Raw genomic sequence first — 14552 nt, 5'->3', positions numbered from 1 at the left:
ACTCCAACATTTCTGTCAGAACCCACTGAAATCAGCGGCAGAGGGCTGCAGGAGTCCTCCCTGAGCTTCACCCTATAACATTTATATGGCCCCGCCTGCAAAAATCCTCAATGAACACAGACTGAAGATCGTCTCTTACATCGACGACATGCAGCTGATCCTCTTCCTCACCAACGACCACGAGGCTGCCATGAACAACTTCCAAAACGGAATGAAGTCAGTCGCCACCTGGATGAAGGACAGCTGCCTCAAGCTCAACTTTGACAACACCGAAGTCCTCATCATGGGTCCCACTGCCTCCACCTGGGACAACTCCTAGTGGCACTCGGAACCCCTCCACCCCCATGGACCACGCAACAAATCTTGGCATCATCCTGGACTCCTCATCCTTGATGAACCGCGAGATAAACGAAATTCCTGCTTCCACACACTCTGCTTACTCCGGAAGATCTTCAAATGGATCGCCACTGAATCCAGGAACACGGCCACCTATGCACTCGTCAGATTTGACTATGGCAACACACTACGCAGGGCACCACCCAGAAGATCAAAAGAAAAAATTCAGAACATCCAGAGCGCCGCCGCCAGACTCATCCTAGACATCCCCGTTGCAGCCACCTGCAAGACCTACACTGGCTCCCAATCAACAAGAGGATCAACTTCAAACTCCTCATCCACGCCTACAAAGCCCTCCACAACGCCATACCCGAATATCTCAATCACCACCTCTCCTTCTACACACCCACCATACATCTCTGGTCTGCCCAGCTGGCCTGGGCCACCATCCCATGCATCTGCAAAACCACAGCTGGAGGAAGATCTGGAAGGAGCCCTTTCTCGTACCTCGTGGCAAAGACCTGGAACTCTCTGCGCCTGCATCTCAGGCAAGCTCCATCCCTGCCTCAATTCAGGAAGGACCGCAAGATCTGGCTCTTCAACTGAACCATGGATGCTCTTCCCCCTCCTCCCCTTGTGACCCTAATGGGTGAGTAGTCACATTGTACTGACCTTGATTGATCATTAAAGATCGGTTATTGTTCCACAATCAAACCGGAACAAACCCTGAAGTTCCCCATTTACGGTTAGTTCTGCAAACTGTTGCTCATACACCTGCTATGCAAGTCATATCTCGCCTCTAAATTTCAACACATATGCAATGTAATCATACTGTATATTCATATGTCATTCATAATGTTAAAGGTAAGGAAATATGTAATGTAATTTGTTAAGTCAGTCACACCAAGGATGAGGCCATGAACATTGCATCTGCTGTATGAGTCATGGTTTCCATGGCTGGTATGTGAAGTATGGTTTACGGAGTTAAACATAACTGGGGATTGTCAATTTCTTTTGCTTTGTTTTACAAGCATAACTTATGTTTAAACATGGTTTCTAATTAAAAATATATAAATTATAGACATATGTAATTCATTCAGACGTGAAGGCCTGGCATCTGCCCGAACTGATACTTTATGATGTTCTACATCTACTTATAAGAATTCAATTCCTGCTGCTGTAGGCCTTGCACCCAATACTCAATTGCCGGCCAATCCCAGTTTCAAATAGATAGCTGCATGCAGCAGGAGTTGCTTGCAGGGCCCACGTCTTTTGAAATGTCATTTTTAGGGAAAAGCAAATATAGAATTAAGAAACCAGACTGATTAATTGACTGACATTTCTGAGGCACAGTGTTATCCTTGGGTGTCTTGGTGCGGATATTATTCATCAGACCCTAAGCTGAAAACAGAAAACCCTTAACTTTTAAATCTTGCCAAAGGGTAAGATGTTGGGAATGAGCTAAAAGTGCAATGTAAGGGTGTTCCATAATGTGAGAAGAGAAGGATCACCCCCTTGATCAACACCTTCTAACCTTAGAGACTGGAATGAGCCCTTTGTTGGCTTTTCAAAAACGATGGACACATTTGTGAAAAGTACCTTTCTTTTTGGTGTATTTGGGTCCCCATTCACACAGAGCCCCGCGAACCAAGCTCGTGGCTTTGAAGATCAGCTATATACCAGAGAACCAAACGAGCTTAGCATTAGTTAGTTTGACTGAGTTATACTTTCACAGTCCAAGTAATAGTCACAGAGCCATATTTTGGACAGGTTAAAACCTGGCAATCAAGTATTTGGGAAGACCGAGATACAAGGTGCAAGCAAAGGCCACATTTTGTAAGAACATTAAGCAGTGGAAAATGGATTGAGGCCATCTTGTTCTCTTGGAGAACAAATGGAGATCAGACTCAAACACGTCTCTGAGATTACAAGGTGAATTCGCAGCAATGAGTAGATTCGATCATTCACTAGGCCAACGGTTCTTAACCTTTTGACTTTTGTGGACACATGCTGAGTCATTACTGGAATCCGGGGACCCCCACTAAATCATTATTAGAAGTCCATTCTAAGCAATTTTTTATGATTTGAACCTCAAAACAATACAAAAAACATGAATACACCAAACAAATGCACCAATATTGTAATATTGTGTTTACATCTCAATAAAATATAGAAAATGTTTTCACATTTTAAACTTTTATTCTTTATTTGTATATACTTTATTTAATGTTTAAATTCGAATAATAGTTACTTTGGTAAGACAGTCGTGGACCCCCTGAGCAGGCCTCACAGACCCTAGGAGTTCTTAAAACCACAGGTGAAGGGACACTTCTCTAGGCCAACAGCCTAAATCCAAACTGAAAGTGGGCCTCCGGGGATCAAGACTTCTTTTCTTGACTTTAATTTAAGAGTATTCTTAATAGTCATTTCAGAGGCCATGAAGGATAAACACAATTGAAAAAGATGAATGTTTAGCAGATAGTTCATCTAGGTGTATGAATATTGGTTTTGGTATGATTTTTTTTTTTCCCCCATGGCTTGCTCGGATGGCTGTATCATCTGTGCGGTGTATCATTTGCATAAGAATAAAACCGAAAGTCCAATGACCTATTGAAGGCGGCTCTAGGTAGGATAAGAGGGAATACATAAGCATCGAAAAGGAGTTTTTGTTTTCATTAACAATCTTGAAAAAATTGTATTACTTTTTTGGGCCAAGTAAACAGTAGGTTAATAAGAATTATAACTTCTTATGTTGAATTTTAAATTCACACGCTTAAGAAAATGTGATCCTATGCATGATACCGTTTTGTGCTGGCATATAACCAAACAACATAAACTGTTGCAATATAAAATTGACTAGTCCCCAGGCAGTATCAGGGTCAATCATTACACCTTGACCTGTAACAAACCTTTTGAAATCGCAAAAACCAGGGAAAACCTTAAAGGAAGAGGTCTGAAAGCATGCAGTTAGATGTTTCTGGAGGGCAGGACATTTGAATACGACTTTGTAGTCTTTACAGATTACTACTTTGTAGTCTTTACAGATTACGATTTTGTAGTCTTTACAGATTACCTCCATATGCTCATAACTATGAACACATGCTGGATGCTGTTGATGGGATACCGACAGTAACTCTGATTCTACTCAAAATAGTAGATGATTGCAGACAGTAGTGGACACAGGCTGTCACCGCCATACCACTTTGCAGCCATTCAGTTCTTCTCTAGTCTAGTCAGAAGTGTGAGGGGTGATTTGGGGCAATTCAGACTCTAGAACTTTCCGAGAAGAGAAAACCTCTTAAGACATGAAAAAGGTGACAAAAGCTTTGTTTCATGTAAGACAGCCTGCATATTATTACACTCCTTGGTCAGAAAACAATTCTAATGAAAGCCTTCTAGGCATAAGCAAGCATTGGTAAAGCCAACTGGTCTCGGCAATGTATGAGCTATTGGCTTTGTCAATGTTAATGGTTGATTGGCATAGGGAATATTAAGTGATGTGCCCAGAATCACAGCATGTTGATCCTACACTAGGACTTGGGCCTGGTTCCCCAGTTTCAGGTTTGGAAGCTCTGATCATAATGGCACACTCTGGGTAGAGGGGGCGAGGCAGTGGGTGAAAAACGGAAGCAATTTAGGAGCAGCTGCTCACTGCGGTCAACAAAGGAGCCACCGTGTGACCAGCACTCACCCCCACTCTTCTCATGGACAAAATGCGCTCAGGGCACAAACGTGCAACTCTGACAACAAGGTAATATGTGAAACTAAAAGGAATTTAGAGCTAACACAAGGCAGCTGCAGGGACAGACATACAGAAGTGAAATAAAAGGAATTTAGAGCCAACCCACTATGGGATTTAGATTTCGGCGGACGGGCTATCCGTCACCCATGTGATGGAGTAACCCATCTGGCGAAATCTAAATCGGGCCCTAAGTTGTGGAACTTTCTTCTTTGGCCTTCAGAGGGTCACAAATCAAGAAAAATGCACCGTAACCTTAGTTCCACCGTCGACTGTCCGTGCCCAGCTCTGATGTTTCCATATACAACTCTGAGGTGCTCTCAATGTTTTGGTGTCTGCTGTACATACACATAAGGAAACACAAACAATGGTGGGTGGGAGGTGAGGGGCAGTGGTGGCTCGGGAGGGGAGTGTGGGGATCATTTATGAAAGATGACAAGAAACAGAGTGAGGAAGAGAGGAAAACACAAGTACTTATGTTGAGTGACAACACAAAACAAATAATAGTTAAAAAAAAGAGCAGTGGATGAACACAAGTACTTGGTACATACTCTGGGTGAGGGCCGAACACAAGAAGAGGTTGCAACGCAGGCATGGACTGACACACAGGAACAGCTGAAATGACAGCGATGCAGAAGCAACCCAATAGAAAGATATGGGCTGGCTGTAAGCCGTGTGTGTGTGTGTGTGTGTGTGTGTGTGTGTGTGTGTGTGTGTGTGTGTGTGTGTGTGTGTGTTACAACATGTCTCAAAGAGACAGCGCATGCATTGTCTAGCTGAGACCTAAAAAGGGGCAATAACCTCATACGAATAAAAGAAGAAATCGTAAGCAGTAACTATAGTAGCAACAAAAAAAAATGCGAAGTACTGAAAATTATGCATTCAGTTCTGAGGGATGTGCAAAGTGTGTTTCTAGTGAGGTCATGTGTAACTGCCAATCTGTGGATAAACAATCAGTCACCCACAACAATGGCTCTAAAGAAGAGAGAAAGATGTGTTTACAGATTTTGGGCCTGATTTAGATATTGGCACACAAGTTACTCTGTCACAACGGTGACAAATATCCTGTCAGTCACAACGGTGATGGATTTCCCCTCTGTCAAAATCCAGATCCCATTCTAAGTAACTTGTCCGCCAATATATAATTCAGGCACTTAATGTGTGACCTAAATGGCCGGGGATTCCAATGTCCATTTGTTTCTAACATTTTCTACAGGGGGTCATATATGATCACAGCTGCTGGGGCTCCTCCTGTCTTGCGGGCTCCTATTGAGGCCTCATTGAAAGACAATGCATTTTCTTGTGGAATATGTTCCTTTAGACCCGTGATACTCAAAGTACAGCCTGGGGGCCGCATGCAGCCCTTCAGGCCTTTGCATGCTGGTGAATGGCAGCACTGAGCTGCTTTTTATCAGACTGAGCACTAACTTCAAATAAATGTTAACTAAACATGCGTTTATTTACAGGTTAATTGCAGTAAAAAAAAAAAAAGGCTATAACTAGGGTGTCCTGCACCCCTTAACTTTAGGAACACTAATTTTTTAAGACATCTTGCAGCAAAAGGGTAAAATATGATAAGTCTCTACAGAATTGAAAAAGTGTATTGTATTAACCTGCAGAACAGTTTCACCTTGGTAAAGCAGATTATATCAGTACATGGAAAATTGAGAAGTTAAAAAAAAAAAAGATTTAAAGTGATTTTTTAAAAACATGAATCTAGAAACATTCATTCTTTCCCCACCCTGGAAACAATGCCAATAGTGAACTAAGAGGCAAGCCAGTGGTTATGTGGCCCTTTAAGTGGCCTTGTTTTGTGTAATACATGAACAACAATATTGTTTATTAAATCAGACAGGAGAAAGTTTCATACACCACTCATCCTGAAGTCCTGTGTTTCTTGTCTTTTTATATGTGGGAATGGAGGGAAGGTGGAATGAAAAATTGCATAGGATCACACAGTTTGGTAAAGGGGGAAAGCCGAGATTAATGCCTGGTTTTCTGGTTTGACTTTGTGCACTGCAGCCACTAGATGTTTATGCTTTACTCCCATAAACCCACCTTATTTCTAACACACCCCCAACCACGACTACAGCCCTGCTCGCTTCAATGCGGCCCTCGGTCACATCACAGACCAAAATGTTGGCCCCCAGGAAAATCTTTGCGAGTACCAATGCTTTAGACATTTGAACAACAGTAAACTCTACATAGCTGAATCCAAAGAAGGAACGTTTCTTGTAGTCAACAACATTCTCGAATTAGGGGTCTCAAAAGAATAATGCACCATTTATAGCTTTACGTGCCTGGGACTAGCATACTCACCTGATTGTATGAGGGGACTTTTCTCAGGATTTTGTGGCTATGACTTTTGGAGCAGATGAAGCTGTTTTACGTAACTGAAACAGTTTACACACAAGCGAGAGAAAAGCTGTGTGGCTACCTCACTACTCATGTAGTCAGTGAAGGCGACTTGATCCCAGTACAGATGAGGTCCAGACACTTCACTCATATCAAAAGATCATCAGTGACACCAATATTGCTTAGCATTTTGTGGGACAACCATATGTGCAGCAATCTATATTCCTTTTGAGACCTAAATGGTTCCAGGAAACACGCTCAGAAGCCTAAAGTAACCTTGCACCCCTTAAAACCGTGGCGTAATGAAACATCATGCCTCTCTACCCTCCAATACAGAATGTGCTGAAGGGCCCCCGAGTTTCCTATATCTCAGGAATATTAATTCGCCTTGGACTGAATGGGGCACCCTGAAGGGTTGAGGACTCCCTTTAGGGCTGGGGGAGGCCAGCACCACCAGGACAGCAGGGGGCTGCATTACACCCCTGCCTGAAAATTGAGAACATGAGCTATGCTTATGACGATCAAGCGTTTGTTTACTTCTAAATGGGAGAGTGGAGGTGCAGCACAGAGTGTTCTGCACAACACAGCCTCAGGAATATGTTTTTACCTACAGGGATGCTAATAAGGCTGAATGTGAACACCAATAGTGAACTAACCTTAAATGAAAAGGGGACTGACTCTTAAGCCTTTTAGGCAGATAGGCCCATCCTGCAATCAATTACCGGAATGGATTAAACGTCAGTCCTGGATAGGCCATTTGACAGGAGAGACATTTGATTATAAAGAACCCTAACAAAAATCTATTTGCTACAAGCCACTCCATTGAAAAGAGAAAACAAATATAATAAAAATGTGGATAATGGGAGGTAACCATTTTAGATCTTTGATATTGAAAGTGTGGGATAGTGCTGCAGTACAGAGTGTTGATTGCATATGCGAGTATACAGGACTATTTGCACATTGGTCTTGATGAACAGGTTCGCTGGTCTCTAGTGATAATTTTAACTTCACCTTTTCACTATTTTTGTATTTTGTCCATTTCTTCAGCATTTTCAGCCACTTGTCCACTCTTTCAATTTCTTGTAGTTTTTGCTGTAATTTGAACATAAGGGTAGTGTTAGACAAGCAGGTCTACTGATGGCAAAGCTTTAAAACAAATGATCACAATTTCATTTTTCATAGCAATTATTAATTCTACAGAAGTATTAAAGATTCTTCTATGAGACTGGACCATGTGAGGCTAGATTTACACGGAGACCTTTGCAACAAGCCCATTAACCCGACCAATTTTCTACCCTGGCTGCAATACTGTTTTAGTCTTTTGTTTCCAAACAGGAAGGTCCGTGAGCCAAGGATTCTTCGTAACTTTAGTGTTCGCAGAGATGAGTATGATCTAAAGTCATCTTGGCTTATTAAAACAGGTATTAGTTTGTGGAAGTTCTCGTGGTAATATCTCCCATTTTCCCACATTTGTTCGGTGCTCTATGTCAATGGCCTAACTAAAAACCTATTGAAAGCTATAATAAAAAGAATACCCAGATACATACTCCACAACTTTCTGGAATACAGGTCTGTGATATGACGGATTTTCTACATCATTTTGCAATTTATCAATTCTTCACTGTAGTGTCCTGGATTTGACAAATGACTATTGTTAGTGATTGAAGGTGTGCACCCTTTACAGCACAGGAGAATGTACAAAAGGTTTGTGCAAACCCGTTACCAGCTCAAATCAGGCAGCCTCCAAGCGTGATGATGAAAAATAAGTTAATTACCTGTAACACCAGTCTGCCTCAAATGTAGATGCTTTTAATGGTTTCATATACTCAGATTGGTGCTGGCAGAAGACTCAAGCTTTCAATCTTTTCTACTTAGTCATTTACATTTATCTGTATCGTAGTGTATTATGGTGAGTGTCAGTGTGCTTTACAACAGGTAAGCCAAGGAAAAGAGCACATGAGAAATATTACAAAGGTTTTCACTGTTACTGCAAAACGAAATCAACTTAACATGGGTAAGTGATACCCTTTGACAACAGTTTCACTCTGATTACCCCTGCAGCAGTCTCTAGATCTTCCACCCTGTTCTCCATTCCAACCATAGAAGCAAGCATGTAGTTTCAAAATGTTTTTTTTGTTTGACCTCAGTATCATGCATCTGCATCTGAAAAGACCATCATCTTCAATGTACCCTGCAATCTTTGCATCTCATGGTCTGCATTTGCAACCACAGCATGTACCTCTACCACTGTTTCCTCCACAGTTGAGACCCTCCCAGCAGTGTTTTATATTGCTTGCCAAAGACCCTGAATTTGTTTTCAGCCAAATAAGAATCCACTTATATAAAACTTGCAAAATATAAGTGATCAAGACCACTCTTTGCTCAAGACAGAGGGTTTTGGTATATAGAAAACCTTTTTTCCCATGGCATGCTTGGATCGCTAAACTTTGGGAGGCACTTGGAGCACTGGTTACGCTAAGCACCACACTCAAAAATACCCAAACAGGTGCAGCACTCACACTCCCTGTACACCTGGCGTGATCAATACAGTATGCGGGTCCGAACAGTATATGTCACCAAATGTCCAGGGTCACTGCAATGCGGGTGTTGAAGGATGTGCACCACACATCAGGTCTGATCCTGTCCGTACCACAAGCAGCTCTGCTCCTTGCTACATTATGCCACATGGACCCGGTAAGCCCCACAGCTTTCTGGTACGTTGGCTTGGCTCTAAGCAATCACCATCAGTACAGAAATGGCTTGGCTCCCACACCTTCCTGAGTGGGACAGACTTCCCCCGGACTCTGCTAAAGTGGGGCCATCTTAAAGCAACAGAAGGGACCTTACAACTTGGTATTCTTTTGGCCCATCACCATTATAGCAGCACCTCAGTTTCAGATCAGTAAGAGGGGATCTGCATCCTGTATCCTCTGCTGTACTGCATGTCGAGCTCCAGGTCAGGCAACCTGTTACATCTCAAAAGAGAGCGATGCTGAAGCAGTGCACAAGTGCAGCCACTACAGAGAAAAAAGCCCACCCTTTCAACTCAAAGGTTTGTAATGTTTTTCAGAAGATCGAGAGGCTTAAGTGGAAGGTGTTTAGAGGAGGGGCATAAGGCTCTTCCGTGAACATACCATTCCGAGAGGTAGCTGATCAGTGGGTTTGTGGCAGGTTTGTCAGTAGAAGAATCGTGATGATTGATATCAACGTTCAGAGGTAGAGTGAATTAAAAGCTGAGGGACAGAGGGAGAGGTCGTGTGAAACGGGTCAATGATCAAAGTGGCCAAATGATGAACAAAGGTGAGCTTAGTGTAAGGACAGCAGTGCCATGTTTTTCCTCTGTTGCTTGCCGGAACCTGCCCAATCAGGAGAGGACAGAACTGGGGAATGGCGTCCGATAGCACTGACCTCCTTAGAGAATGAAAACTCTCCCTGTACCTAGTAGTAGGCAGGGATGCAGACCATGGCTATCAATTCACCGAAATGCCAGGGTAGCAGAAGTGACATCACATACCCTTTGGCATTAATGACATCACAGGAAGTGACATATCACACTTGATCAAGATTTCTTTCATGAAGCCACGTCACCTGACCCCAAAATCACTCTCCTACACCCCCTTGCACTCATTCTTATTCAATCTCATTCACTTACATTTGTTCTTAATCTCACTCATACTTACTGACACTAAGGCCCAAATTTACTGAGGCTTTGCACTGTGTATGTGTCTCTTTTGTGACGCAGACCAGGCGAAAAGTGTTACGGAGAGAGTTACTATACAACACAAATCCTGATTTGTATCGAATAGTATTCCAAAGTAATGCAAAACTGTGCTGTGCACTGCTTTACATTATTTTGCATCAAGAGGTTGTCCCATTGATGGTGCGTGGTCATTCCCATGCTATCACCTAGGCGTTTTGACTCAAATTCCTATCTACAAACATTGGTAGAGAGGAATGTGCACCAAAATCTTATGACAGCTGGAAGCAGGCATAACAAGCAGAATTGTTTTCATTTCTCCTCATTTCCCAGCTTTGCATATGTGCTGCACTGTACAGCACACACACCAAATGGGAAAAGCCAAAGCATAGTTTTTGTACTGGACTGTACCCCTTTCAGTGCAAAACTTATGCTTCAGAGAACGCACACACGCTTGCACTACAGAACAAATGTGTGTTGCAGCAAAAAACAGACCTACCAACTTCACCAAAATCCTCACACTGAGGAGGGGCGGGCCATGGAGGAGGCACGGCCTCATGACGAAAAGCACCTAAGAGGCACTTTTGCCCCCACCCCAAACTCCCTACTCAAAATTAAAAACAAAAAGCTTGCTGAGGCTGCTGCTGATACCTTGGGGTGTTTTCACACTCATTAATGGACATCAGCAGTTAAAAGCCTTCGAAAACGACCTGAAAACCACTGTTCAGCAGTTAAAAGCCTCCGAAAACGACCTGAAAATCACTGTTATCACTGCGTGATATCGGCCCCTCACTGGGAGAGCATGTGAGGGGAGCCAATATCGTGTGTCACACAGTGGCGCCGTAGGAGTTGCCAGGTCTGGCAAAGCGCACCAATGCACAAGGAGAGAAGCAATGCACCATATCTCAGATATTATGCATTTTCTATCCCTGTGGAATACGTCAGCACAGCAAATTCGGGGTAACAATGCCTTTGCATCAAAGATAGTACATTTGGGTCTCAATTTCACACAGTCTCACTCATTACCTTTCTCCGACTCTCACTTTTACTCACATACACATGCTTGTAAATACAGGAACATACTCACACACACACAGTCTTCTCACATAACCACTCTACCCCACAAGCACACACACACAAAATACATTTAAAAATATTTTTACTTACTACAGCTGCCACCAAAGGTGCCGTGCCCGCTAAATGTGTGCAAAGTTTTATTACACTAATAGTGAATAATAAAATATTAGTCGCTATTAGTGTGGCGTAAAACGTGCTGTAAATATGGAATATGGAGGCCACTCAGTGTTACTGGCACTATTTTTCCACCTGAGGCCAAGGGTCGCAGTGCCAGGGGCAGCAAGGGTCAAGCCAGAGGTCGCAGCTGCGACCTGTGGCGACTCCTATATGACGTCCTTGATGCAGACTCTTGCAAATCTCTCAATACTTGTGTGCATTTCGGGGACGATTTTATGCTGGAGGTGAAATCTATCTACAAATACCATGTCAGATGGACAAGAGACAAGGCTCTAGAAGTCTCCACTTATTATGTTGTCAGTATAAATTGATTGCAACAGGAATAACGGGCTTACCTTTTCTTCTGCGGCGCTTCGAGAAGGCAGTTCATGCTCACTGGAACAAAAACAGAAGACTGGAGTGTATACACAATCAAACAGCGTACCAGCAACCATCTTTGCAAGGCAATGTGCAAGCAGGGGGACTGTGCCTGGATCTTACCCCCTAGTTTGGTGTGTACATGAAGTTGATGCTCTAGGAGCCTAAATTGCCACACCCTTGTCACATGTCACAATCTTCATAATTTATCGTCATCTTTTCCATCTTGCACGTTTGGAGTGCCTCACCGAGTGGACAACACTAGTGGGTACGTGTGTTCTGGGTACAAAGCTGATTCAGTTCCACTTACGTCTCACTGTCCTTAGAGTACAACAAAAATGTAACCGAACATAGTGTTGTGTACTTGTTGCAGCCTTGAAAAAAATAGGTTTGTGTGCCTTTAAGGGGAAGAAGTATGTGTTGGCTGTACCTCAGCATTTGCTGGACATCATGAAACAATGATTAGAACAAACTAGAAAAGAAAAGAAAGAAGCATCCCTCTTCTGGAAACAGTGTCTGTGTGCTAACACAAATTCAAACATTTAACAGATTTTGTATTTGCTTACAGTTTGCGAGCATTTCCAATAACATTGCATATAATTGGTACCGTTCATGTGGGCAAGGGGACTTATCTGCCCTATGTAAATCTAAGGGCATAGCCCCAATAACCAAGGTGCAGAAGGCCTGTAGCTACAGGGGACCACTCTCCTCGCCACATAACAAGCTGTGACCAGAGCTATTGCCTTGTCATGATCAGGATCAACTCCACATTTTACAACATTCTGCTGCAGGAGATGAATTGGGTTGGGATTACCAACATCATCCATTAAATAGAGCAGCTGCAGAGGTTCAGTCAGGTCATGCCAGTCATGCCATGGAACATGCAATACGCATATACATATTGCATATTCTACATTACAGCAGTGTTGGACCTCAGATCCTCCCCTCAATAACGGCCATGGAACAATTCTGGCCCTTGTCTGTCCAGGGTAATACCCTAGGTAGCTGATGAGCTTTACTTATATGAACGGCAGCCGTTCTGGAGCTCACTGCCACCGGATTCCAGTCATTTGACAGCAATACATGGGAAGTACCCAAGGGCTTGATTTAGATATTGGCCGAGAGGTTACTCCATCACAACGGTGACGGATATCCCATCTGCCAAAATCGAAATCCCACTATATCCAATGGAATTTAGATTTAGGCGGATGGGATATCTGTCACCATTGTGACAGAGTAACCCTTCTGCCAATATCTAAATCAGGCCATAAATCGGGGCAGAAACTGTAAATACTCACTTGATACATCCTGTGTGATCAGCATCAGTAAGTATCTCTCAGAAAACACATTTACGAAGACCTACAAACATCCCTAGTCGTGAACAGGTTCACCAGCATCCTGGCCAACAGGAGGAAACTAGTGAGTGGACAAACTGGCTCTTGGAGACAGCAGACGGCAGAAGGAGGGGACAGACAGGCTGGTTATCACAAAGGGGGAGAATGGTTGTTATATGAGGAGCAACATCTCTAGGAGGGTGTCAAAGGTATCAGGAAGGCCCAAAACAGGATTGTGATATGGCAATGCAGGGTTTTTGGTTTACGTTTGTGGACATCACTGACAATTTTGATCACTCCAGCTGAGGGGAAACAGATGCTTATGAAACAGTTAATAAAAGATGTGAATTCTAGACTCCAGGACTGAAAAAAATGAACTTACTGCAGAAAGCCAAACCGGTCTGTGACCTTATACAGATTAAAGTCGGCATCTTCCCATGGGTCGATCTGAGCTCCTTCATGCCTACCCTGCAAAGAGAGAGAGAGAGGTGCTAAGTTAGAAGTCCAGCAGGACTGCTCAGAAACCTGCACTCGCAAGGAAGTACCCCTCACAAAACCCTTACTGCAGACTCTTGGGGTGATGGTCCTTCTTACCTTGGGTCACATACAAAACTACAAATTCATTGCTAGAGTCCCTGCCTTTGGGTTATCTTTCAGTACCTCACTGGAGTCTCACCACGGGTGTTAAACATTAAGCATGACAATGACCGCCCTAGGGCATGCAGCGACAAGCTTCTGTGACATCTACCAGCAAGAATCCAACACTTAATTTGACTTCAAAGACCAGGCTTTCATCAGAAGGGCAGTTTCAGGTGAACACTCACCTAAAATAATCAGCAGCCGATGTTTAATGGACCCTCTTCACTGCCATGAGAGGGTAATTTTGTAGGCTGGAACGGGGGTCACACACACACACACACACACACACACTAACATCTACACACACCAGTACCACAGAGTTTAGAGTCACTAGTTCCTTTGTAATATGCTAACAGGTCCTTGTCATTTATCTCTTAAATATTGCTGTTGAATCATAGGAATCACAAGGCGTCACAGCTGTGATGTGTCATGGTGCTCGCACATCTGGCGGCTTACCAAGTTCGGTGTAACCTGAAGACACAAAGGTTACCTGAGAGGAACAATATGTTGCTACTGGGCACTTAACCATTAGTCCTGAGGGCTTACAATTCCAACTCTCAGATGAGGAACTACACAGTTCCATAAGGGCGACCGCTAACCACAGAGACTATCCTCCTCCTGGATCTAAGAGCAATCAACACTTGAGAACAGGACTCCGCTGATGCTCGCTGTAAATTATGAATATCTTGAGAAAGCTCAGTGGCCGGCGCAAAATACCTGCAGGATGCACATACATACACTCACTAGTGGGAAGAAAGAAACTGTGCTTTGTTGATCAATTATATGAATTCAGTCAAACCATGGCTGGTGTAAAGTGCTAGGAAATATATAGCAGCCTCAG

At 43.3% G+C, this 14552-nt stretch overlaps 1 protein-coding gene across 3 annotated transcripts in view; it reads right to left on the bottom strand.

Moving 5' to 3' along the window:
* Nucleotides 1-14552, bottom strand: part of LOC138284364 (uncharacterized) — a 228662-nt gene that overhangs the window by 64662 nt on the left and 149448 nt on the right. For all 3 annotated transcript variants that reach the window (XM_069223057.1, XM_069223058.1, XM_069223059.1), the window contains 3 exons: nt 13455-13540; nt 11717-11756; nt 7442-7522 (listed from right to left, as the gene is read on the bottom strand). In XM_069223057.1, coding sequence (XP_069079158.1) covers nt 7442-7522; nt 11717-11756; nt 13455-13540 — 207 coding nt within the window. The remainder of the gene's footprint in view (nt 1-7441; nt 7523-11716; nt 11757-13454; nt 13541-14552) is intronic.

This window comes from Pleurodeles waltl, chromosome 3_1 (genome assembly GCF_031143425.1).
Source record: "Pleurodeles waltl isolate 20211129_DDA chromosome 3_1, aPleWal1.hap1.20221129, whole genome shotgun sequence".
NCBI classification, from domain to species: Eukaryota; Metazoa; Chordata; class Amphibia; order Caudata; family Salamandridae; genus Pleurodeles; species Pleurodeles waltl.
The sequence above is the reverse complement of the archived record's forward strand: the minus strand, read 5'-3'. Positions and strand labels throughout refer to the sequence as shown.